The sequence below is a fragment of the Pectinophora gossypiella genome, chromosome 3 (assembly GCF_024362695.1).
Source record: "Pectinophora gossypiella chromosome 3, ilPecGoss1.1, whole genome shotgun sequence".
Taxonomy (NCBI): Eukaryota; Metazoa; Arthropoda; class Insecta; order Lepidoptera; family Gelechiidae; genus Pectinophora; species Pectinophora gossypiella.
The window spans coordinates 4507964-4533484 of NC_065406.1; the positions used below are offsets into that span (position 1 = coordinate 4507964).

Genomic DNA, 25521 nt, shown 5'->3' on the forward strand with positions numbered 1-25521 from the left:
TAGACAAGTGTGTGCTAGGAAGTATGACAAAATATTTCAAGGGCATATGTTTTCTGAAACGTGACCACGAGATAGGAAGAAGGAAGAAAGTGTAGCAATGTTAATTTACTAGTATTCGATTTTAATCTCAAGAACTCTTTCATTCCAGGAGGCAGATATAAATACAGTGCAAATAATAACGTACAAAATACGCAAGACGACGATCATATAATTGAACCACATGATATCAATATCTTTTCATCAAACTCTTGGTTGAATTCAGTGGGTTAGAGCCCGAGATGCGATTAGAGACCCGAGATCTATGTAAGTATACGATGTAAGTTGGTATTGTTAGAGTTTCGTCCAGCCAAATTCTTGATGCCAACTGCGGAAACCTACAATAAATCACGCCAAAAAAGATGTTAGATTTTTTCTTATACTCACGGTAAGCGGACTCTGTGTAAAACGGGATAACGCTAGGGAGTTAGACTGTAAAATATTACAATTTAAATTTGTTTAACTGGGGCAGGTACTATTTAACAAGTGTGACTACGAAACTGATATTTATTCAAAACGTCGTCCAACGATGCCCTACACTGCATTTTGTGGACCAATGATACCGCTACTCAATAACTGTAACATTTCCTAAACTTTATGACATGGTAGAGCACAATAGAGTTCAATTCAGGCTGCCATCTTTACCTACTTAAATTGTTCGGTCTAATACATTGTTCGGGGTACTTCTTGTACGGAGCATAGTGTAGCTGGTTGATGAAAAAACACACAGTGAGACAATTTCTTAGTTTGTTTGTAAGTAGTAGTTTTTTTTTCTGGAATCCTAGTACGGCTTTGTAATAGACTACTCTGGGCGCCATCCCACTCGCGTCAGACGGAGTACTGTACGGCGGAAGGCAAAAAAGAAATCACTGCCCTATTTTTTCCTAAAAAGTAGCATGTAAAATGCTACTCTTAAATTAGTAATGTGGTGAGTTAATTTCTTAATTGGTCCTGACTGAGAACGGAACCTGGGATTGGTGGTCAGGATGTCTAGTCATTATACCACAGAGGTTATGTGGCTCCTTGTTATTTATTATCACACGCAATCACGCCTATTTTGATTTCATAATCCGCAATTGTGAACAGTGGGGTGTAATAATACTACACTTACATCTCTGCCTACACCTTCGGGGTAGACAATACCACGGAATTACACTTACTAAGATCCTGACACACCACTTTCGCTACTTCCACTCTTACATTACACACACACACACACTCATTCTCTCATACAAGTCACACAAATCAAAGTAGCCTAACTCTTATCCTTATAGTGGTGCTAATTCCTGTAAACACCATCTAAATTTTAAGTTATACCTGTCATTTTCTTATCCGCCGAAAAGGAAAGGGACGGGTAATCGGCAAGCATAAAATCTATGAAACACAAAATAACCCTATAAAAAATTTGCATTGGCTAATAACCCGACAGAATTAGGTTGACAGCACACGTCAAACGGTTTGCATACCAGCGAGATACCTTTTAGATTTGCCCGGGTTGTTCATTCATTTACTCATTCTTCCTAAAATTAAGAGCTGTCAATCATCCATCCCTTTCCTTTTCGGCGGATAAGAAAATGACAGGTATAACTTAAAGTAAAATTAGGAGGTGTTTGCGGGAATCGGAGCCAGTATATATTTTTAGGGTTCCAAACCTCAAAAAGTAAAACGGAGCCCTCATAGAATCACTTTCTTATCCGTCCGTCTGTGCATCTGTCTGTCAGGACCATTTTTTTTAATATATATTAAGATAGAGTTTACTTAACCTTTCTAGGTAATTATGCACATGTTATGTCTAGAGTAGGCATTGCGGTTACAAAATTGACCTTTGTGTTTTTTGCAGGCGGAACTGTTGATACAATAAAATGATTTGCTTAACATTATCAGAAGTTGTTACGTAACTTAGTTGAGCTTGCATAAGTTATATATATGCTAGTATATACGCTACTTTTTTTTTTGGCGTGACTTATTTTAGATTTGCCGCAGATGGCATTAACTACTTGGCCGGACAAATGGGGAGCGCTGAAGGCTCTCACCCATATACGCTACTGTATGTATATACTACGGTACAGTGATGTGCCGTTCCCAGGAATTTTCCTACTTTGAAAATGTTCCCGTCGGTCTATCGTGTGGGTTGTGAGGTGGATTACCAACCTCATCAACCCTGGTGTCAGGGTTACTATTGAGCCGCCAAAGGCCCCTGACATGACTCATGTAACGACTACGTACTTACATCAGTAATTAGTAACCGGGACCAACGGCTTAACGTGCCTTCCGAAGCACGGATCATCTTACTTTCGTACAATCAGGTGATAAGCCTTTAATGTCCTAATCAAACTAGGGATCACAAAGTGATTTTTGTGATATGTCCCCACCGGGATTCGAACCCGGGACCTCCGGATCGTGAGCCCAACGCTCAACCACTGGACTACGGAGGCCGTGCCCGGCGGTAAAAAGACGCAAAACTTGTATAAAACGGCATTATTATCCTGCCTTTAGGTAGATGAAACCAGAAAGAATATTTCCGGGGACGGCACATGGCTGATACGGTAAATATATATAGGTAGCTACACGTATACGTTAAGCGATTAATCCCGACTATTGGCCGTTAAACACCTCCACCTACCCACACCAGAACAGCGTTCATATGTTGTAGTGTGCTTGTATAAATAAATATTCCGACGACCCGATTACTTCCCGATGACCCGGTTACTCTAGCCATAAAGGCGGCAATCAGCTCGCGACAACAAACACTTCCGATACCGACCCTGCCAGCGTCTAGGGTCGACTAATTCTTTCAAATATTCTCCTCTCAGACGACGCCCTGAGCCGCAACTGGGCACCCTCAAGGCTTGTTGTCTTAAATGTTGTACCGGGTGAGAGTCCTCAGCGCTCCCCATTTCTCCGGCCAAATAGTTAATGCCATTTGCGGAAAATCTACCATAGCCACGTGAAAAAAAATAATAGTACAATACTAAAACAAAACAATACACAGCTTCAATACCAAAAGTTAGTCTGCAAGTTGTCCTCTATTGACTAAATAAAGTAGCCCTCCCGGACACCGGGACTCCGGGACTCCCGGACGTAAGCTACGGGTAATCACATCCAAATAAATGAAAATCACAGTAAGGCTCAACTTACTTTTTAATGTCCTAATTCATTTATTTAGCAACGCTCTACACAATAGTGTAAGTAATTCTCGTATCGCTACGTGCCGAGTAGAGCCTGAATTATTTTAAAAGTAAGAGATAAAATATAAATCAGATCAAAATTGAAAAAAAGTATCAAACATTATGTATTACGTGGTCTTATTAAGTTTTGATGCTTAGAACAAAGCTAAAAGAAAAACACATTTCTGATTATTCTGTAATTTTTCCCAAATGTGACTTTCAGTCTTTTGCTATTAGACAGCCGGCATAAGAAGCAGTAAATAAACGTATTTATTGAGAGATATGATTATGTATCGCGAATTTCATCAGCAGTTAACGTTCGTTTTACATATTTAATGCGTAATTACATGAAACTGGTTCTGCACGTAAGTAATGTTATGCAGCCGGATCGAAAGATATATCACAAACAATGACTGGTTGGCACAATGTTACAATGCCTACTTTCACCTTTTGTCTACTTGGTCGTGCAATATCCACTGAGATTGATAGACTGACATTTTGTGACTGCCTATGTACCCACAGTCTGTGCTTTGCATAACGGCTTTTATCGTAATCGGTGCTTAGTGAATAGGTATAATTATTTGCCAACTCACGTCATGGCCACGGTATTGTTAGTTGTTATAAACAGACTGTATTTCATCTGCAACCCAGCTGCAATAGAACGGCATTCTGTGAATGTAAAAGTAATAGATATCGAGAGACGAGTAATTTACCTTCGAGCACCTTCATGATGATACCTACATTATTATATTAAGTAATTTTGCTAAAAAGTTAGTTTATGAACATAGCTATCAAGGGTTTTTTTATAATTATAGTACAAATAAAGGGTTTCTTTTGTAAACGAAGAAGTTTTCAGTTTTTCTATTACCCGCTATATTTTTTGCGTTTTTTGATGTTGCCATAAAATAAAATTTGAGTGAAATAGTTAATTAGTTAAGTCTTTAAAACAGAAAAATAATAGCAATATATATTTTTTTTAATGTCTGAAGATTGAGAAGAGTATTTGTTTTAAATTATAAAGAGAATTTGCAATATTATTTTAACTCGGTTATTATTAAATCAGTTAAAGATAATTAAAATTCTTGTGAACATATTTATTGGTAGTTTTAAAAATATATGAAATGGCAACATTAGGACAATAATGTCAAAGTCAAAACTGTCAGTGTCAAACCGTCGAGCCGCGGTTGCTGTTTGTTTTGTTATTACATCTGTCTGTCCTGTCCATCATTCTGTCACCGGCTTCAAAATCAGATTGAAAACAAAAACATGTGAACATCACGGCATTGTCAACTGCCGTTTTCGTTAGGAGATAGTCTCCTGATGGTGATAATAATCCGTAAATCTCTAGTTCCGTGAACCATGATCATAGCTTTGCAGACGTTGATATTTTTCCGGCAAACACTGCTGTCTGCATTGGACCGGCTGATTGGTCCTTACTACAAGCACCTGACGCTGACGTTTAGCAGATACAACCCCGAGGATGAGGATGAGGAAGAGGAGGTATTCGCGGAGTTTGACGACGAGAAGGGCGTGGTGTTTTACCCGCCGGTGTACGTTCAGCGGTACGCGGCAGTCAGTGACTGTCTGATGGACGAGCGGTGGCGCGGGAAGCTTGAAAAGGTTTGTTAAGTTTCTGCTGAAGTAGGATCATATAATTCGCCTTACGTTGTAGATGCAGGTTGATGAAAAAATATTCTACCGTAAAAAATGATTTCCTTTTTGGGTTCATCTTATCAATTTTACCATTTAAAATTTTACTGTCTTTAGAAGACCAATGAAAAATGTTTTGTTGAAACTGGTCACTGATCATTACAAACTATAGTTGTATATTTAAAGTCTTGAATTTGTATTCTATGGTATTTAACAGATAGAAAACTATTATATCCTATTATATAAAATAAATGTATCTGCAGGTGGTTGACCTAGGTTACCATGACATGAGTTTCATCAAATACCTGAAGGAGGTGCAAGGTATCCGTTGTATAATGGGAGTGGACATTGAAAGCATCCCTCTCCGCTGCTCGTCCGAACTGCTCGGCTGTGAAGAATATGCACCGAAGAGAGAAAGCCCACTACAAGTCACTGTTAGTTTTTATTTGTATTTCATTGTTTATTTATTACTTTCCTAAATTTTAGTATTTTATTGGGACATATACATTTTCCATTTTATTAAATTTAAAGAAAGAGTTAGCCTACAACAAATGTATGTTTTCTCATGTTTTATCCAAATGTGTAATATATTTGCACTAATTCCTTTCACATTTATTAACATATTAATTTAACCTTAAATAATAACTATCTGTTGGCTAACTAAATAATAAAATGAAAGTAGTAAAATACTTAATAATATGGTGATTCCCTACAAAGAACCTAGCCCAAATACCTATCTTGTGCAGTCAATCAAACTACCTCACAGTAAAAGTGAAAACTAAGCTAATTTTGAGCAAGTTTTTTTTATTAATAAACAAACTGTATATTATCATATCCAGCAAATAATACAGAACTCAATAAAAAGAATGGTATGAAATTCTTTAAAATAAGTCATACACTAAAACTGTTTATCCAGATATAATTTTATAAGTACCTAACAGATATTTCTTCCATCTTCATTCCAGCTATTCCAAGGTAATGCTGCAGATCCCGATTACAGGCTTATTGGCTGTGATGCAGTGATAGCCATAGAGATGATTGAACACATGTTACCGCACGACCTGGACAGACTTGTGCACACAGTCTTCGGATTCATCAAGCCATGGATTGCCATCTTCACCACACCCAATTCCGATTTCAACCCGCTGTTTAAGTCTTTAGAGAAGAATGGACTGCGACGGCTGGACCATTTCTTTGAGTGGTCCAGAGAACAGTTTCATGACTGGTAAATATTCTTTTGTTCTTATTCAGATTCAAGTGTTTTCAGTTTTTTATTTTCACATGAATAATGTTGAAAGAAAGAAAGAAAGAAAGAAAATATTTATTTCCATATTGGACGCCACATTTACAAACTTACATTACAGAAATTAAAAAAAAAAAAAAACAAAGACAAAAAGACAAATAATACAGACATTAAATACACAATGGAGGCGCCCAAAATAAAAAAAGGATCTCCCTCAGCATAATGCCGTGACACGTGCTTAGCACGGGCCGCGGCGCTGGTATTATGGGAGACCTATCGAACGTGAGCCACGGACACACCAAACTCAATTACGTACCTACTTATATACAATAAAGAAAACATACTATGATGTTGTTGATTGTAAATGTACTAGTGTTAGAATAAAGCCTGGTATCCACTAGAAAACAATTAACGCGCAATACGTAACGGTCAACATGTACGGCAACGTTGCACAACAGCGCGCAACGTTGCCAGCTGGAGTGCAACATGTCGCACGGTTTGTTGTTTGTTTAGAGAGCATCGTTAGTTGAGCATCAATTGTCGAGTGGAGACGTGACGCGCAGCTACACTAGTTCCTCTGGCGACATGTTGTCGACGACTGACGTGTAGTAGACAACGTTGTTAAACAAAAGTTCCGCGCCAACTTTCAACATCTTGGGCAACATGTTGTGTAACATGTCGCCCGCCAAATGTTGCCAAGTAGAAACGCGGCTAAACTTTCTAATGCAAGAAAATAAAATAATTACCAGACACATATTTACAAAAAGCAAGACAGAATCCATTATCTAGATCCTTTTAGTCAGATACTTTTCGCGTCTATAGGCACCATCTTCACCAGGCGCTCTTGTCTTTTCGCGATAAAATAAACTAAAACAGATTCATCTAAATGCAGTTTTTTTTTTGACGTTACGTATTGTAGATTTGCCGCAAATGGCATCAACTATTTGACCGGACCTAAACTCAGTCAAGGTAGTTTGTAAGTTTAAAAGAACATTATGTTTTACAAGAAGTGCCATGTTGACTGTCTTACAAGAATTGCTGTCCGTCTGTTCAAAAGATATATACTGACCCTCTAATGGAATTAGCAGGAGAAACACTATAATGTTTTTATCATTGACAGGTGCAGTAACATAGTGACTCGCTACCCCCAGTTCACGGTGACCTGCTTGGGCATAGGCCCTGGACCTCCAGGCACACAGCACCACGGCTGCTGCAGCCAACTCGCACTGTTCATCAACAAGAACTACGTCAAACAACAGGATCTTAACATCAATAGCTTGGCGCTGGTGTCAAGTAAGTTGATTCTGGTGATGTATACTCAAATGATGATAGGTATTTTGTGAACAATGGTGAACGGGCGGACACAAACTTAACCTAATTTAGGGGTGTCGGGGTTATTAAATTCGTGCCATCCTTCACTTGCAATAAGTGAAAAAAGAGATAGAGCTGGTTTTATTCACGTCAAAATAAGTTAAAATTATATTGGTGGTTGCCGGAATCGCCACCAATGTAATACTTTTATCAATAAAAAAATAAATTAAATGAAAGAAACACCTTATTGAACAAAGATAACATAAGAAATAGGACGAAAACGTAAGAGATACCATCGGCGGATATAACGATCGGCGGTTATTAATGAGAGAGTGTTTCAGAGATTTTTAAAATAAGTAAATTGACATCATGCTTGAAAGGTTTACTAATGTTTTAAATGCATAGCAGTCTTTATTTGGAGCCAGCTTTACATTTCAAAAATTTTGATTGCAGATGTCCCTTCTCCACACAACATCACAGATGTGATCGGAGGGTGGGAGAGTCCAATTAATGATCCAATTAATGAAAATAACCTAATTTATCCAGAAAAGTGAGTATACCATCCATGACATCGCCTTATGGGTGTTCTTCTGTCGTGTGGGTTGTGTGTCGGGGTTATTATTGAGCCGCCAAAGGCTCCTGACATGGCTCACGTAACAACTAGATACTTACTTCAGTAAGTATTAACCGCGACCGTAGGCTTATCGTGTCTTCCGAAGAACAGATCATCTTACTTTCGCACAATCAAGTGTTTAGCCTGTAATGTCCTCCTAACCAAACTAGGGATCACAAAGTAATTTTTGTGATATGTCCCCATTGGGATTCGAACCCCATTGTAGGTAAGACCAAATGTTCTTTTAAAATCCAAACCCCACCGTTTAATTACCAGACAAATCACATTCTTATGTAATTTTCTTTAACAACTGGTAAATCAAACTCGGCACTGATACGAATTGCGGCCACGTGTCCACTCTACTCTCTCTCTTTATTTAAGAGCTGCGCTCTTGTCGGTGGAGTAATCGTCTTCAATACTCCATAGATAGGGCGTCTAGAACGGTGGTTGCCCCAATCGCCTTCCGTTCCGCAGTACACCGACCAATTTCTCAATCGGTGATGTTCTAGCTAGAGCCCTACCAGAATCCATTTCCTCGGCCTCCAACCAGTACTGATACCACTCTACTATACATAGTATTATTTATTAATATTATTTTTTATTCTATGTTATTGCATAAGACAACCCAATATATAAAACACTATCTAGCTGCACCTGCCGCGGCGCGAATTATATTGAGCGCTTCGACCAATAGCCGTTTGACGTCCATCTACGTAGAGAGAATTCGTATCATTTATTGGTCCAAGCCGCAAGCGCTCGATATAATTCGCGGCACGCGCGGCGAGGTTGTCATGCAGACCCGGCTGCTTGCATGAGTCGATTCGCTCGATACTAATGACGTCCGATGGCCTCCAACCCATCCCCTTACCCATCCTAATTTTCCCTTCCAGCAACGAGTCCTTAACAGACTTCCTTTACTCCAACAAACAATCCTGTGTTACCATCGTCATAACTTCCCCTGCGTTCTCTCTCCCTGCTTTGGAATACCGTGATAAAACGTCGCAATGCAATTTGGACTCTGAGTTCGGGAAGAACTTCCTCATGTTTAACGAAGAGGAGATGTGCATCAGCGTGCTTGTCCCTCGGAGGAAGATGGAGAGCCGGGTGTATGAGATTGAGGATATCAATAGCAGGTTATTTTTGTTTACGGTTCTTTACCGTTTAGTTGTGGGTGGTTTGTTAAATTAAAGTAACCCTTCTCTTATTCAAATATGTATTGCATAATAATGGTCGTATCTTTGGATTGCATTCATTTAGAAGCTTGGTTTTTATACGGCTTCATGGGACCGCAGACATAAGTATTACATGTTAATTTCAACTTGGTACATCCACGCGTATCCGAGAAAAAGGTCTTGACAGACAGACAGACGCACAAAAAAGTGTTCCTATAAGGGTTTCGTTTTTCTTTTGAGGTTCGGAACCCTAACAACACCTTGTCCTTTAAGCGCTGCCCACAGACAAATGATATGGTCAAAGTGCCTTATATTGTTGAATTGGCAGTAGTTTCTACTGATTTTCATTTAAGATACGTAGTATCTCATATCCCAACGGGAGATAAGCGTGATCTTGTGTACCTATGTGTGTGTTTCAGAAAAACAAAATACTGCGTGATTATAGATCCGAATGAATATACTTAATATCAGGTTAATCACTCGTTTTGTGTTTTTGTATATTATAGTATATTAAAATGAATTTCCGTTCGTTTGTTCCGCTAAAACTCGAGAACAGCTGGACCGATTTGGGTGATTTTGATTTTGAAATGTTTGTCCTAATCCAGGGAAGGTTTGAACGATGAGAAAATATGGAAATGACTGATACGATGTTCAACTAGTCTTAAATAATATTTTTCACAGGTTCTTTACCATTTTCAGATTGAACTGCACAACTTTTCAAGTTACCAAATTCTCGAAGACGACCCAAAATTTGATGGCGAAGAACAAGTTAGACTCGTTAGTCCATACTAGAGAAGTCGTGAACGAGATCAGACATTTGACCAGAATGCTCAATTTTAACAAAGAACCGTTGACTCAGAGGGGTGAGCGTGGGTACGTTTGGTGCAATATCAACTGGGGTGATGACGCTCCGTACTGGAACCAGTACTACAAAGTTGTTAGGGAGTTCAATTATCCGTTTGAGGTGAGTTGCTTTCTCAAAAATCTTGTGTGTTGTGGTCTTGTGGTTATGAAAAGCCAATTTGAATTCAGTTAATTTATAATGAGTGGACTTATTTCCTATAAATTAAGACGAACGGATTTACAATGCGCGTGTAATTGGTAGAGTTGGAGGAAAAATAAAAACAAGAAAATCTAGCTACAGGGGTCATCCCAACCGGTCTACAGGCATATGACCACGATGTGGCTGAGGATGGTACATGCTTATCTAAAACCTCCCTATTTTGCCCTGAAGAGGCTCAGAATGTATCGCGGTAAGAGAATTCCAGACATTAGCCGTTCGTAATGGAAACGAGGAATCGAAACGCTTCGTACGAGTTGATGGGATGTTAACGACATACATCAGTTCACCTGGACTTTGTTCTTTCAGACCAAATCGGATGAGAGTCGTGTATTGGATTTGATATCGGAGGAAATAAACCGTATGATAGACGCTCAATACGATGAAGAGTTCTCCACTGAAGTCAACAAGCTGGAAATTCCTATGGACCACCTGATGAGGGTGGTGCGACACATCACCAATGATGTTGAGAAAGTCAAGTATGTATTGCATAAAACTTTACTATTAAAACATATTTTATTATCATTATTATCGTTAACTTACTACGCTTTTGTCAGTGTAGCATTCTCCATTCTTTTCTGTAAAAGGCCAATTCTTGTTTGTTGTTTATAAGACACGACATCCGCCTTCTCTTTAATTGGTTCCGTGTAAGCTATTCTTGGTTTTCCCTTCCTCTCTTTACTTCTATCTTCCATTCTATGATGTTTTTAATCAATTCGACTACGTACTTACATCAGTAAGTAGTAACCGGGACCAACGGCTTAACGTGCCTTCCGAAGCACGGATCATCTTACTTTCGGACAATCAAGTGATCAGTCTGCAATGTCCTAACCAAACTAGGGACTACAAAGTAATTATTGTGATATGTCCCCACCTGGGAATCGAACCTAGGACCTCCGGATCATGAGCCCAACGCTCAACCACTGGACCACAGAGGTCGAGTCACCAATAATCGTCGGCATTAATTAATTCCTTTCAATTAGTAAATTAATACTCAATGTTAGAGTTTTTCGTTAAGTGCGTTTTAGACGATTCACATACAAAAACCGAGTAAACAGGGTAGTTTCCAACTAGTCATATCAGTACTACTAGTATACTTTTTACTAAACGTCAAAACACGAAATTACTATGGATTTTGTATGAACAAGCAACCTGTGACGTCGTAGAAAAACGTGACAAAATGTCGCACTTATTACATTTTTATTTTTATTCATAAATAGATTTAATGGAAAAAAGCAAATGTTTTCGTCACTTTTAGATCTGTCTTCATTTAGTAATCAGAATTTCATAATTAACACTTTCAATGACAGAACGTCTAATGACGTTCCGATTCCAAGGTGTCCTACTATCTATTATGAACCATCAATGACCCATGGTCTCTGCTCGTGAAAGGGTTAATCTTCGACCTAAGAAACTACCGAATTGTAACTTAATATATCATTACTTTACAGGGATTTGCTGGAATGGAACGGCTATGAGATAGTGGACAACGTGGTGGTTCACTCGCGAATGGTGGTCAACGGAACTTCTATGGGGTCGTGTGACGACGACTGGCCAGACAACGACACCGTCTCAGATGTAAAAAGAAATTTTGTTTGTTAAGTTTACTCATAGCTACGTACTTATAATTATTTATTAGGCGTTGACGCAACGTACAGTCATGAGCAATGCAATGTACCCACTTTAGGACTCTGTCGCACTAACATATTTGACATTTAGTGCGACTTGCAGTTCAATTCGTCAAAAAAGTTAATGTGACATGGTACCAAAGTGTATACATATTAATGCTCGTGACCGTACAGCCGTTTTGAACAGAGTTGCCGTCAGTCGTATCTACTCGCAGTCGTAAGGTTGAACTTTGCACGCGTTTTCACATTTCTCTAACAAACAATACACACTCATAAAGTGAAAAGAAAGTTGGGATTGTTCGTGTTATTTTCGTATGAGTTAAATTTGTACGGAAACGCATTCAAAGTGTGACCAACCTTATTCTTATAGCTTATAACGCCCGGCCGTACTCGATTTTCAATACTCCAATTTCTGATTGTTTGTGTTTTATTGTTTATCTTGTGTACTCATTAAAAAGAGTACTTATTTGAATGTTACATCGTTAAAGAGTTTCTATTTATCACAAAAATGCCAAAGGGTCAAAACATTCTGTATTAACTTGTTAACTTCTTGAGTAAGAATATTTTGTTATTGTAAAGTGTACTCATAGGTTATGTGTGATACTTAAAGTATTTTAAAATAGGTGTAAGGAAACAGGTTAATAAATGTGCCATTGATATTTTTATGGTAACAATTTCACTTTTATCCATATTTCACCCTTTAATTTTTTTTTGTTTTGTTTTTCCCCGAAGGGTAAGGCAAAGGGAACTATGCCCATACAGCCATGTCTTACGTATTTTTTTTCTTGATGATTGATGAAATGATGAAAGATGATGATGATGAAACCTAAGCCCCCACCCTCGGAGTAGTCTCCTACTCCGAACCCCAAACGAATTGACTCAAAAGTCCGCATAAACTTTCGAGTTATGAAGCTGCTTCCTGGCACGAAGCGAAAATAGGCGAAAATATATATTTGTTTATTGAATATTCCTATATAATAACACTCGCGAATGTCTTCCGACTAACTTAATGCGATCATTAACCACAAAACACCACTTCGTATTAATTATTTAGATTATTCAATGAAGAAAGCAACTGTCCCGTTCCCGTTTCCCACCAAAAAGCCTTTCACCCTTTAAGTATATAAGTAAAACTAGAATATTTTGACAGTTCTGTGTTACAGCGCCATCTAGCGCTTCGAGTGCGTTTTAAAAGTAATTCAAACTTTTTAATTTCAATCTACCTATATTTCCAATAAATCGGTGTTCCCTCTTTACAGCTCGATACTACGGATGTTCATTCCACTTCTATTTCTGATGGAAGTACTATCGCGGCAGATTACCATGGTTCGATTTTTACCTTACAACAAAGTCACCAATATGATCACTTTAGATAAACGTATGGCTTCCGGTGTAATTTTGACATCACCGTATTTAGGTACACTTCTGTGAGGTTTAAAAAGGCCACATTGAATAAAGCAATATTGTCAAGAGGACAATCTAGTCAAATGGGATACTTTTTACCTTTTTACGAAACTTCAGTACAAGATATTAGAAGTCTATTTTAAAATTTGCCTATAGAAAAATAAGTAAAGTAGTAAGCAATATCAACAAATGTTGTAGCAATATTACTTGTTGATGAAAACTTATATGTGGTACTATATTGTGATCATTTTATTTAGGTACAAGCGCATTGTAATGAAATTAAGACCATAATTTTATAACATTTACTATAGTTATTTATTAGGTGCCATAATATATTGTTCATTTTAGTCCATAACAAAGGTTGTTTAGGTCAAAATCTATGAAAGATATTCCTCAGGCCGTTGTCTCCACCGCGCTCTCGATAAGAAAGTTCGAGAACTCCGCACGATGTTGTCTGCCGACGAAGACATTACTTCGGAGTTGGACCGTGTGGTATGCAGGCTGATGAAGCTAGCTCTACGGAGTAGCAAGGGCAAGCAGACGCCGCCGCCGACCCGCTGGATGCAGTGCAAACTGCTAGACCTCCTCACATTGACTGAGAAGTCTATATCGAGGCGGAGACGGCAATATCTGGACGGAATCACGCTGAAAGCTCTTGGTTACGGTAAGTCACGATAAAAGACAATAGATGATGGAGACGGCCTCCGTAGTCTAGTCGTTGGGCGTAAGGCTCCCGATCCGCAGGTCCCGGGTTCGAATCCGGGTGGGAACATAATCACAATCACTTTGCGGTCCCTAGTTAGGACATTACATTTACACTGATGATGCTTCGGGAGGCACGGGAAGCCGTTGGTCCCGGTTTCTACTTACTGATGTAAGTAAGTAGTCGTTACATGAGCCATGTCAGGGGCCTATGGCAGCTAACTTTTCACCCTGACACCAGGCTTGGAGAGGTTGCTGATCCACCTCACAACCCATATGGGAGAAGACGAAGAATAGATAATAGCGGGCACCAATGCCAAAATAATATAAAAACTGTCCTTGTCTTATGTGGCTCTCATGCCATCGTTTATGTTGAGCCAGGAAACAATCTAAGGAAATGAATGATCACTAAGACATACTGCTGAAGCGGCTGAACATTTAAATTAATCGTAGCGCAATTTCAGGTCACGAAAATACAATATCCAAGGACTATATTGCCTTTGAACGTTTGAAAAGAGACGACCGCACAGTGTAAGGATTGTTATCATTAAATTTTATGAATGTTCTGTTTCCATGTAAAAATAATATAAAATTTTCCCTTCTAGGAGAAATATTATGAATAAATATAATCATTTGATCGAGGTAGCAGGTGAGATGACTATTTAATTATTCATTTAAGTAGATATTTGTATGTGGTCATAGAATAAACAATTATAGTAAGTATAGATGGAACACTTCGCCCCATACCGATACATGTTTGTAATGGCTTTGATAGCCTCACATTAGTGTTACTTTAGTCTGTTTAAGTCGTTAAGAAGTAAAAAATAGCGCGCGGATTGTCTGTCTCGCTCGCAGGTTGTGTGTGTAAAACCAAGATTTTTGTATGGAGACCTGTAATCTGGTGAACATAATCTCATTTATTTTGTTGTTTTTATCAGAAATTCGACAGAACTATGACCCCTTGGGTTTTGGCTTTGAAGATGACTTAATGGACCAGGAGAGCAACGACTTTTTTAAAGGTTATTTACATATAAAGTTGTATAAAAATACGAGTAACTGAATGACAGTAAATGAATATTGAAAATTATTTATTTTCTCTCAGATTTCGAATTCAGTGAAGTAAGATATTCTATTCAAACAGAAACAGAAATAGTGAATGACGTTGAAGAAAACTTCACTAATGAGGAAGCTCGAGCTTGGATGGAGCAAAACAATATAGAAATCGTTCCCTACCCTGATCATACCAAAACAGGGTTAAGCTCTTCCGATCAAAGCACGTCAAATGGCGTGCGACACAGACACAAGAAATCTCGCAAACGGGGACCGAAAGTCGACAAACCTTGTAAAAGGTCTCACAGCATAATACGAGACGATAAAACTAACGACCAAATGAAAAACAGGAACAGTAAAACGAGTCTTATGAAAACTGTTACACGAAAAAAATCCGCAGCCAGCAATATGGCCAGAAATTATAGCAAGAAACTGGCAAATGAGTTTAGGCATTACGGAATAAAATCCAAAAGAGTGATAAAAGAACACAAAAAGTTGCAGCCTACGGCTTCTAAACCAGTTAGTGCTTTGTAGAAATTAAAGTAATATTAATTAATAGTTACCTTTAAATAATTTAACCTCTATTTTTAGATTCCGGGTAGTCTGATCGAGCTTTGTCATCCGGAATTGAACACACAGAACAGTCACAAGAGGAGTGACCGCGGTCTGACAAAAACGCATTACAGTGATGTTGCTGCTACGGAAGAAAGTGTTCTTATTGATATAATTATGGACGATATGGAAGAAACAATAGCTTTACGTCGTTCTATAGGAACCGATGCCGACATGGATTTTGCTGTTATGGACCAAGAAGAAGTTTTAGACAACGTTGAAAACATTGCAAAAGATAGTATTCACGATAAATTGCAAATGACATCAGAAAATGTTCAGTCTCAAACGATATTTTTATATGGTATTTATTTAAATATTTTTATATTATTGGAGTTAAGATTAGAAACATTCTCTATGTAAACATACATTTTCAGATATCAATGAACCGAGCACGTCCAAAGGGGTGCGTCATGTTAGTATGGACGTACAGTGTGGCACAGACCCGATGACTCCTGCCACATTTGGCGCGCTTACACCACCGTCATCTGTCACCAAAATACCTAATGTATTCTCGAATGGAATAACAATAGGAGATTCCTTAACAAATGTAACTTCGAAAGGCAATAGCTTAAATTTTGGACCCTCTAATAATAACGATATTCAGAATTTTGGACCAGTATGTTCCAGAGTAAAACCAATTTTTTCGAAAGGAATCAAAATTGAAGATTCCCCAGATAACATTTTCGCGAAGAGGCATACTGATTTAAGCACTTCCACAGATGGCCGTAACCAAACATCGGCTATGCGTACAAAAAAAATGGGAATTAATTCAGAATGTGGCACTTATACGCAAAACCTATATGACAAGGGAACTTTGTCTCCAACACTCAAAAGCTCTGGAGTCATGACTGATGGAAATATTGCAGACCGTTACCGGCATTCACATGAATTATCTCAAGCTTTTACTAAAGGAATTGAAGGAGTCAAACTAAGTCCATTGAAGTCTGACGTACTGCCTAAGAAAAGTATTGATTTTGGTACGTCACCAAATGATATTGTTACCGTCGCCGAAGAAAATGTTACTATAAGCGCTAGACCTCAGTCCCCGGATGCTTTTACTCGAAGTAGAAGAAATGATTCGCTTTCAAATATATTATCTAATTTTAATACTTTTGCGAATCGTCGTGGTTATACGGGTCGAGGCAGTCCCCCTGGAAGATCGCCTATTAGGTACTCTACAGGTGTTAGAATCCACGATTCGATACCGGAAATAGGAATCAATTCAGATATTGGTGCTACAGAGATGGAAAAGGAATGTGAAATGTGCAGAACAATAAGCCCCCGAGTGAAATCTCCAGTAGTTTTTAAATATAAAATTAGAAATTTACTAACTGGTGCGGGGTCAAGCCATACTGATGTTGGCACGTATACCAATGAAAGAGACTCGAAACGCGTCGAACAGTCATCTGAAGTTAGCGGTTCTTTAACTGATTTGACTAAATATAATACGTCCTGTGGGACAAATGATGATGCTAGTCGTTGCACAGATTCTCCAAGAAATATAAAGATTGGAGATTCGTTTTCAGATATGAAACAACATAATGAAGATACATATGCAAATACAATGAAATGTGTGAATAGATCATTAACGTTATCGCCGAAAACAATAAGTTTTGGTATTAAAGTTAAAGATTTTGATGCGAATGTTATAAAAAAATTAGAGATTTCTACAACTCGCGTTGAGTTAATGTCAGATTGCCAGCCTTATTTATCTCCAAAACACTTAGGGTCTCCTACAAAGACAGAGTTGCTGAAGCCAGTATCGAGTACAATGAAAACAGAGGACTCTTGCTCAGAATATTGTGGAAGCAACTACTATAGTCCTCTACGTGTTGAAACAAATTCATCCATACATACAAGTGATCTCGGGGTTAAGGAATCCTCAAGCAGAGATGTTGCGGTGAACAATAGCGTGTCGCCGACTAGAGCACTGCGACGAAAATTGAGCTGCGGTGGCATTCATATACATAGCTACAAAGAGAAACAAGTCTGTGAAGATATTGTGTACCAAGGAGAATGGCAGCGACAAGTGCCCCAAATTCCAAGAAAAAAGATTATTCCTGTAATTATGAAAAAAGTACCTGAAATATCATCGGAGAGAATAAATGGCAGAAAAGCCTTTTCGAGGGATAGAATACAGTTAAGAAAGCAAGAAAAAAGGCACGAGATGAAAATTGAGCAGAAGAAATCAGTGCAAATACGAAATATTAAAGTGGTTAAACTGAAACAGGAAGTTGTTAATAAAACTGAACAATTGAGAAAAGTAACTCGCCCCAGTTCAGTGAAATCTAAAACCAATTATAAAAAATCATCAATACCAACTCTGATCAAAACAGCGAAAGTAAATAATAAAAATGTTACAAAGGTAAGTATTACTTTTTAATAAAAATAACTGCAGTTCAGTGAAACTCAAAATCGATAACAAAAAATTATCAATAGGTACCTACCGATTGTGGTCGAAATCGCACAAGTAAATAATAAAAATATTAAAATCTTAAATATTATTATTGAATAATAATCGCTTTGTCATGTTCAATATTAACCATGAGTACAAGCCGACAAATGCAAATGGATTAGGCATTTATAATAATGAATGTTTTTACAGTGTAAAAACAAAAATATTATTGAGTATAATTTTAATTCTTATTTACGTGTTACAGGTGTCATCTAAAATAACAATGAGGCAAGTAAACTATTACTTAGGTACTTTATTATTGCAAAAAATGAATCTATTAAGACAATCCTTTTTAAAATTGACATTATTTTTTTAGCTCTGTTCCACCTAAAAATACTAGAAATGTGCACATTGCGAAAAAACCTACAACAAGTGTGTCTTCGTACATGAAAAAGGATTCTGATATCAAAACAGAACCAATAAAAAAAGATTTGGTCAAAAAGTCTTATTTGCCACCATATTTGAGAAAAAAAAAGTTAATGTCCAACCAGAATAATTTTAACCAGAGCAATGATTCAACCAATACAATAATTAAGGTTAATAAAGTATCCACAAAAGAACAATTGGTTACTAATACACGAATTAACACTGAACGATTAAAAACTGATTTAATCAAATATCACAATATCCCTTATAATGATATAAGTTACATAGTGTTTCGTAACGAACTTGAGAATACAAATTTAAATGTCACTAATAGTCAGACGACAGATAATACAACCAAGACGGGAACTAGCAGTAGAAGAATTAATTCAAATAATCGGTCTTCTAGTCCTATGTCACTAAATAGTTCAACATGTTCGACACCGGACAGTGTAGCAACAGTTCGAGCAATGTCAACTCGATCAAAAGTATCGACCAGGCGACATTCAACATCTTCTAATAAAAGCAGCATGGGAAACACTGATTCTGAGACAGCTCCACCACGAAACAGAAAATTGACTAAAAGAATAAAAACGAATAAAAAGCCAGATGTAAAAGATAATAACAAAGAGAATCTTCCTGAGTCATCCACAAAATGTCCTGAAAAAGGACTGCAAATTGTTAAAAGTGCATTCGGTCGCAGTAAAAAAGTATTTATGGCTCAATTCGCGACTGACAGTAATATAGGTATTAACATTAAACATCAAACTCCAACAAAATCTAGTGTGAAAATTCCAGCAATAGAAAATAATGAAGATAAAAAAAGACTAAAGGCTCCAAATGTTTCCAAGAAAACATCCTCGCAGTCACATGATTCTGCATATGCTGATGATAAAAAAAGTCAAGGTAGTCCTGCGTCCGAGAGTTCAAACATGGTGTTTTTGTTAGAACCTTGTACACAATTTCCTTTAGTTCAGGAAAGTGTATCTCAGGCTGCAACATCCGAAGAGCAAGTGGACGTAGTGAAAGTGGTTGACAGCGATTTATTGACTGAATGGCTTGAAAGTGGTAATGCTGTGGAGAGAGATAACACAGAGAAGGCTATTTTAGCGGCTATGAGACAAATTGTGGAAGAAAGATTGAATTTTATAGACAGTTCAACAAATGAAGTATACGCCGTAGAAACAACAAGCACTTTTGAGGAAAAAAATGATACTGACGACAATTCTTCGCTAAAGAGCTATAAGACAGTAATTCTAACAAGTGCAGGTGTAATGGATTTAAATAATACATTGACCAGCGAGATAGAAAATGTTATGAATCATAGCTTAGATGCTATCACGGGTGACGAATCGGGGACCAGTTTAGGATACGAAACTGGAACAAATGAATTGGATTTACTGTCATTTAAATCTATAACTTCAACTCCAAGATACTCAGAGTACTTCTCAGCTGACAATGAACGAACTGGAGACAATACAGATGCATCGTCACCTCGAGCGGAAACCTCTGTTCGGGACATATTTGAGAGGAAAGACCTCAATTTCGTTCAGGTAGCGATTTTTAACTTTTATGTGTGTATTCTATATCTCGATCCTGCCCATTTTCACAGTCTATTTAATATATTTCAGCCTACTCCTGGAATTCTTGCTGTCCAAGCTTTTAGTGGGTTTTCAATGAATGAAGAACCAGTTGTTGGCGATCAACCGGATTATGTAAATCTTGTAGATTCCGAGACTGGTAGCGTTGCCGTGGATTATACGAGACAAGCTGTGAGTATTAACAAATAATACGATGTATTTGTTTAAGAATGAGAGAATATAAACACAAAATATAAATACTGTTGTGCTTGCAGACATCAGAAGAATTATTCGTGTCAGGCAGGTCATCTGAGAGTTACGAATCTTGCGTTATTGACGAGGACGCAGTTGTTCCAAATTGGCTTTTCAATATAATGAATCGTCAGCAATCGGTAGGTGTTTGATCGTGCTTGGTGTATACTTCGATGACTGGCCATTAGACTTGAGGTGTTATTATTGTTTCAGGTTGACGAAGAAGAGGAAGAAGAGGAGGATCATCAGGAATTGGTGCCCTTGCCTATGCCGCTTGTGGATCCGGTGTATGACGTGAATGGGAACGTGGTGGAGCCTGGTATAGGACTGGGTGCGGGCGCTGGCGATGGCCGTGGTATGCATAGTGACCACTCGCAGGATAGCTCAGGCCGCGGCTCCTCGCTTAGTACTACTGATACTTCTTCAGGCCAACAGAGTGAGGTAAGCAGTCGCTGCAGCCGACGCCTTGTACTTGATAGAGGTAAAAAAAAACCTGACAAGAAATATCGGTATCGGATATAAAATTTACGCATTTAAAATACTTAAAATGTGTCTAAGTATTACCATAGCTCTGAAACACCAAATTGGAAACGGGCCCATATATAGGTAAATAGGTATATGAAATGTTGGGAGCTCGACTTATTAACTTTAATCTGGTAAGAAAATTAGAATCAAAAGTAATGTAACCAAAAGCTGTTCCAACGATTTCTAAGTGCTTATACAATGTACAATGAACATTTATCTATGTATGTTCATTTACACGGCCAATCCATTGTTGCAGGCGATTCTAATCGACCCGTCAGCATTCACGGCGCAGTTCGAGCTAATGCACGAGCCGATTAGCAGTTCTATGGCGGTCACTACACTGGTGGTCCCCGTGGAATCGCCCGAGGCTCTGGCGCTTCGACAAGGTAACACCATTTATACATTTCGGAGAAACTAGACTCAGAAGGTCGCCTTCGCACAATGGTTATCATTCGCAAAACGGCCCTATTAAAAAATCCTCTTACGATGTCTTCCGCAAGTTGAAAAAAACTTGAATCATATGAAGTTTATTAGATAGGTATTCAAATGGACTAAAATTCAATTTGGTAAGAGTAAAAGATTACCTATTGGATTTGTTCAACTTATCTAACTTAATTAGCTCCTTGGCGTTTTGTGATAAAAAAAACTCCCCTAAATCGTTATTTATGATTTAAAAATGACTAAATAAAAATAAATTATTTTTAGGAGGGACTGAAGGTCAGCAGAGCAGTACTCGCAATGAGGGCGTGAGGTTGCCAAACCCCCTGCTGCTTACGAGCGATGGTGAAGCAGACGTGAGTTCTCTGGACACGGACGACGCGCCCGGTGACGCTGACGTCCGAGACTCCTCTGACAACTAAAGGTTTGACGTTTAAACATTTGTTTTTCTCCGTGTAAATTTTGACCAAGGAACGGCTACATTCGGCCACGTGTGTTATGTTTGAAATTGTGACGCAACGTTTCTGGCTTTGCAAAGTTATTGTGAGAAGTTGACATTGAAATAAATTATTGTACTTTCGTTAGTAATTTTATTTATTTTTATTATTTATTGGACGAAGGGGTGGGGTAGTTTGAAGTAAAAAAAAGGTGAAAATGAACACAACTTGTCGAGGAAATGTCTTTTTTGCATTTATTCATATTGTACAATCTTATAATATGATTCATTCTGCAAAATTTTACAGGCGAGCAAGAATTCATATATAAAACAGTAGCTCTTTCGTATTGTACATAACCATTTTTACCAGTATAGTGAAAACATGCGTATAGTTTTTAGTTTTAGGATAATAAATTACTTAAATACTAACTTTTAAGTTTGGTTCTTTATTAATACAATATCAATAGGATTGCACTATCCTGTTAATTTATTGGAACGTACCAAAAACATACTATGGTGCTCTCGCGACGCCGATGAACTTTCTATGCTAAATATACCGTAATAATTTAACTTTAAATATAAAAAATGATGGTGGTGAAGCGATTACATAGATACAAGGCAGGCATGACTCGCGCCGGCGCGCCTGGCCGCTCGGCCGCTATCAGCTCACTTCAGCATCGAGGCTCCACTCTCGTACACATTATCTCTCTCAAAATAATGCAATGAACACTTTAGCATCTGAATGTCTCTCTGTAAAATTTATTATTTCTGATAATTTAGATTTCGAAAACATTAGGTATATTTTAAGCAATATTTCTTAGTAATTTGAAAACTGTACAAATTGAATCACTTCATTTATAACTATATTCGTTTCCCAGTAACCTGAAGTGAGCTAATTCGAGAAAGTGATTATATTTAATTATTATTTATTAACAACTTCATTATTATATTGGTTATCAATGCTGCTGTCGTTGAAGTGAATTGTCCAACTATTATTTTCATAAGACGAACGTGGAATGTACAACTAAACTGATGTCGAGGTGACGTTGCGTAGTTATACAGTGATGTGATTTATCGAATGATAAAAACGTATAAGAATAATTGAAATGCCACTTATCTGTAGTAGTTAAGGTAACTATTACATCGAATATTTCATTATTTTAAGGCAGTGAAACACCCAACTCAAATCGAAGGACAGTTGGGGACGAGATTACCTAGCTAACATTAAGATTAACTAGTAACATATCACTAGATATTTTCACAGGCGACCTCTACACAACGGTCGGGTAATATTTTACAATATGTACACGTCTTAAACACGGATGTTTGTGAAACATCGTAACGAACGAGGGAATCACGAACGCTAAAGCAGGACGCACTCGGTTTCGCTATACCACTCAGTCATCGAAAGTCCATCGGCTTATTGTATCATCCTAATACCCCAATTACAAATGACAGAACGAAATTATCCATACATCTATACAATAACAATATAAATATTCTTCATATGAGTCAATCTCTATAAATAATAAAACTACATAGAAGAAATCTAACACTCTTGAGATCGAGGGTAACAAGTTACAGGTGTGGGACTCGCTTCCTCCGCGAACACTTGAAAACAATGAATCATTACGACTAGATAGCAATGTAATTATAACTTTAATAATATCAATAGTCCAAATGATTTGCTCATACGTTACTGTAACCGTGAACGCAAACGTTAAAATAGAATTTAATGTTCAACAAATAAAATTTACAATAGTATCGTCAACACCTCAGGTAACTTACATTTACAACAATATCCATATTTTAAACGCGCACGCCTTCGTACGACAAACCTACATTCGTTAGATATTCGAATCGTACATACATTTATTAGTAAATTCTTCAACAACTCTCACCATTTTTGCATCTTAAATATGAAAACTGTTGTCAATCTCTTATCTCCGATACAGATAATAATTTCAATGCATATTGTACTTTGTACTAAACATTAAGTTAATAACAGAGGTAAAATATACAGAAATAAACATGCCTAAAAGCTATACAACCCGCTTTTGCCCTTCGCAACGAACAACAACGATCAGAATCATGTATGGAACATATCTAACTCGACTAAAGGGACTATAGGAGACGAAATCCAGGTTTGGGAATAACCTACATTATGGTCATATGCATGCTAAGGTCATTGGTCTAATTTTATGTAGCTGTCGTTTTATGTCTTATAATGTTGGGGCAAAGCACACTTTTGTCTTTCTTTGATAGCACGTTTTTGCGTTCATGTAGTATTTTTATCAGGTCGTAGCTAAGTGTTACGCCGCAGCAAATGCTACGTAAATATAACTTTGAAAGATTATTCAGAAACCTGTTTCACCTCGTAGACAAATGAAGAAACGTTTCTATGCAATCACACAGTTCTAATAATATTATTCTCATTTTCCTCATGTTATCACAGAAAATCATGTATTTACAAATTTTGTCGTACTAAAGTGACGTACGAGTACGTAACCTACAGCATGCCTTGCAACAATGTCTCACATGTCGAATGTATCATCCTCTGACGACAATTACTGCGCTTTTATACGCTTAATTTATTTTCAAACTTTTTTTTATAATAATAAGAATGTAACTAGCTTGCACAACAATGAGTTTTTTATGAATTTGTAAATATCTTTTTGTGTTACATTTTATTATGAATTTTAATTTTGTGATATTTTTATAGAGAGCGCAGTAATCGTGTCAGAGTTAACAACAGGTGACGATGACGATGTATCGAATGAGGAGGACGATTATCGGAATTATCATTAAATGTATATAAAGTACAATCGAGGCAGAATTGGTTTTTGTATATAAATAACACTTATATAGTCGATGGTTGATTATTGCGATCGTTTCATCGTGATTCGCTCATAAAACAAGCAAAGCGATAGGCGATAAACCAATTCTGCTTTGGTATGTACGAACGTAAAACGATTTTGCGCCTGGTTGCCGGGTGATTTTATTATACAGAACATTCATAGTTATTCCCTAGATGTACAAATTTGTAGATGCACATGATACTTATGTTATCAATAGATTGAAAATACATTTTCCTTTACTTTTTGGTTTGAAAAGACTAGTTATAACGAACTTTGTCGTGATCGCAACTACAATAATACCACTTTTGAATATACACAAAAATTTGGTGTTTGTTTTATATTTGTATCCGAATGAAATTTAAATTAAGGTACAGGTGTTAACAGTAAAATATGAAATGATGTTAATGACCGCACACCAGGCGACAAAACCTTTTTAAATAATATCAGTACATGATTTAACAATTTAGGTAATAATTTAATGCAGAAATATATTTTCAAAGTTACATACAATTCATATTTATTTAGTTTTAATTGTATTTAAATTTAAATAACGTAGGTATAAAGCACTTGGGGGAAGGACAGCAAATTCAATAAAAATGTTAATTATTTATTTAGTACAATATTAACTAAGTAAAAATTATTTGCTATGTAAATATTTTATACAATACTAGTATTAATTTGTAAGGTTGTCTGACGATGAATTGCTAGTGTTTCTCCCAACGTCTAACTTGAATGTGCCGTGGCGGCGAGCGGCGCCGCGCGGCTGGACGTGCGCCGGCGCCGCGCGGCCGCTCGCGTGCCACGCCGTAGGCGATATAACGTAGACTTTATGTAGTGCAAATTTAATATAGAAAGTTTACTTTTACAATACAGACTAATAATTTCATTTTATGTAAAAATCCTAGCGCAAACGATTTGTCTGGCACTGTTTCATACTTCGATTACCTTAACCGTAATATAAATCAA

At 37.4% G+C, this 25521-nt stretch overlaps 1 protein-coding gene across 1 annotated transcript; it reads left to right on the forward strand.

Annotated features, from left to right (window-relative positions):
• Positions 1–4380: 4380 nt before the first annotated feature.
• Positions 4381–21841, forward strand: LOC126381095 (uncharacterized). The gene is given in 24 exon segments (XM_050030633.1): positions 4381–4823; positions 5117–5287; positions 5819–6078; positions 7217–7389; positions 7861–7957; positions 8911–9153; positions 9892–10156; positions 10562–10731; positions 11704–11830; positions 13140–13230; positions 13682–13948; positions 14451–14517; positions 14592–14635; positions 14925–15005; positions 15089–15555; positions 15628–15949; positions 16023–18013; positions 18309–18419; positions 18421–20019; positions 20098–20238; positions 20322–20438; positions 20512–20739; positions 21080–21209; positions 21529–21841. Coding segments are annotated over 24 exon segments (7578 nt in total). The 5' UTR covers positions 4381–4562; the 3' UTR covers positions 21684–21841.
• The last annotated feature ends 3680 nt before the right edge of the window (positions 21842–25521 follow it).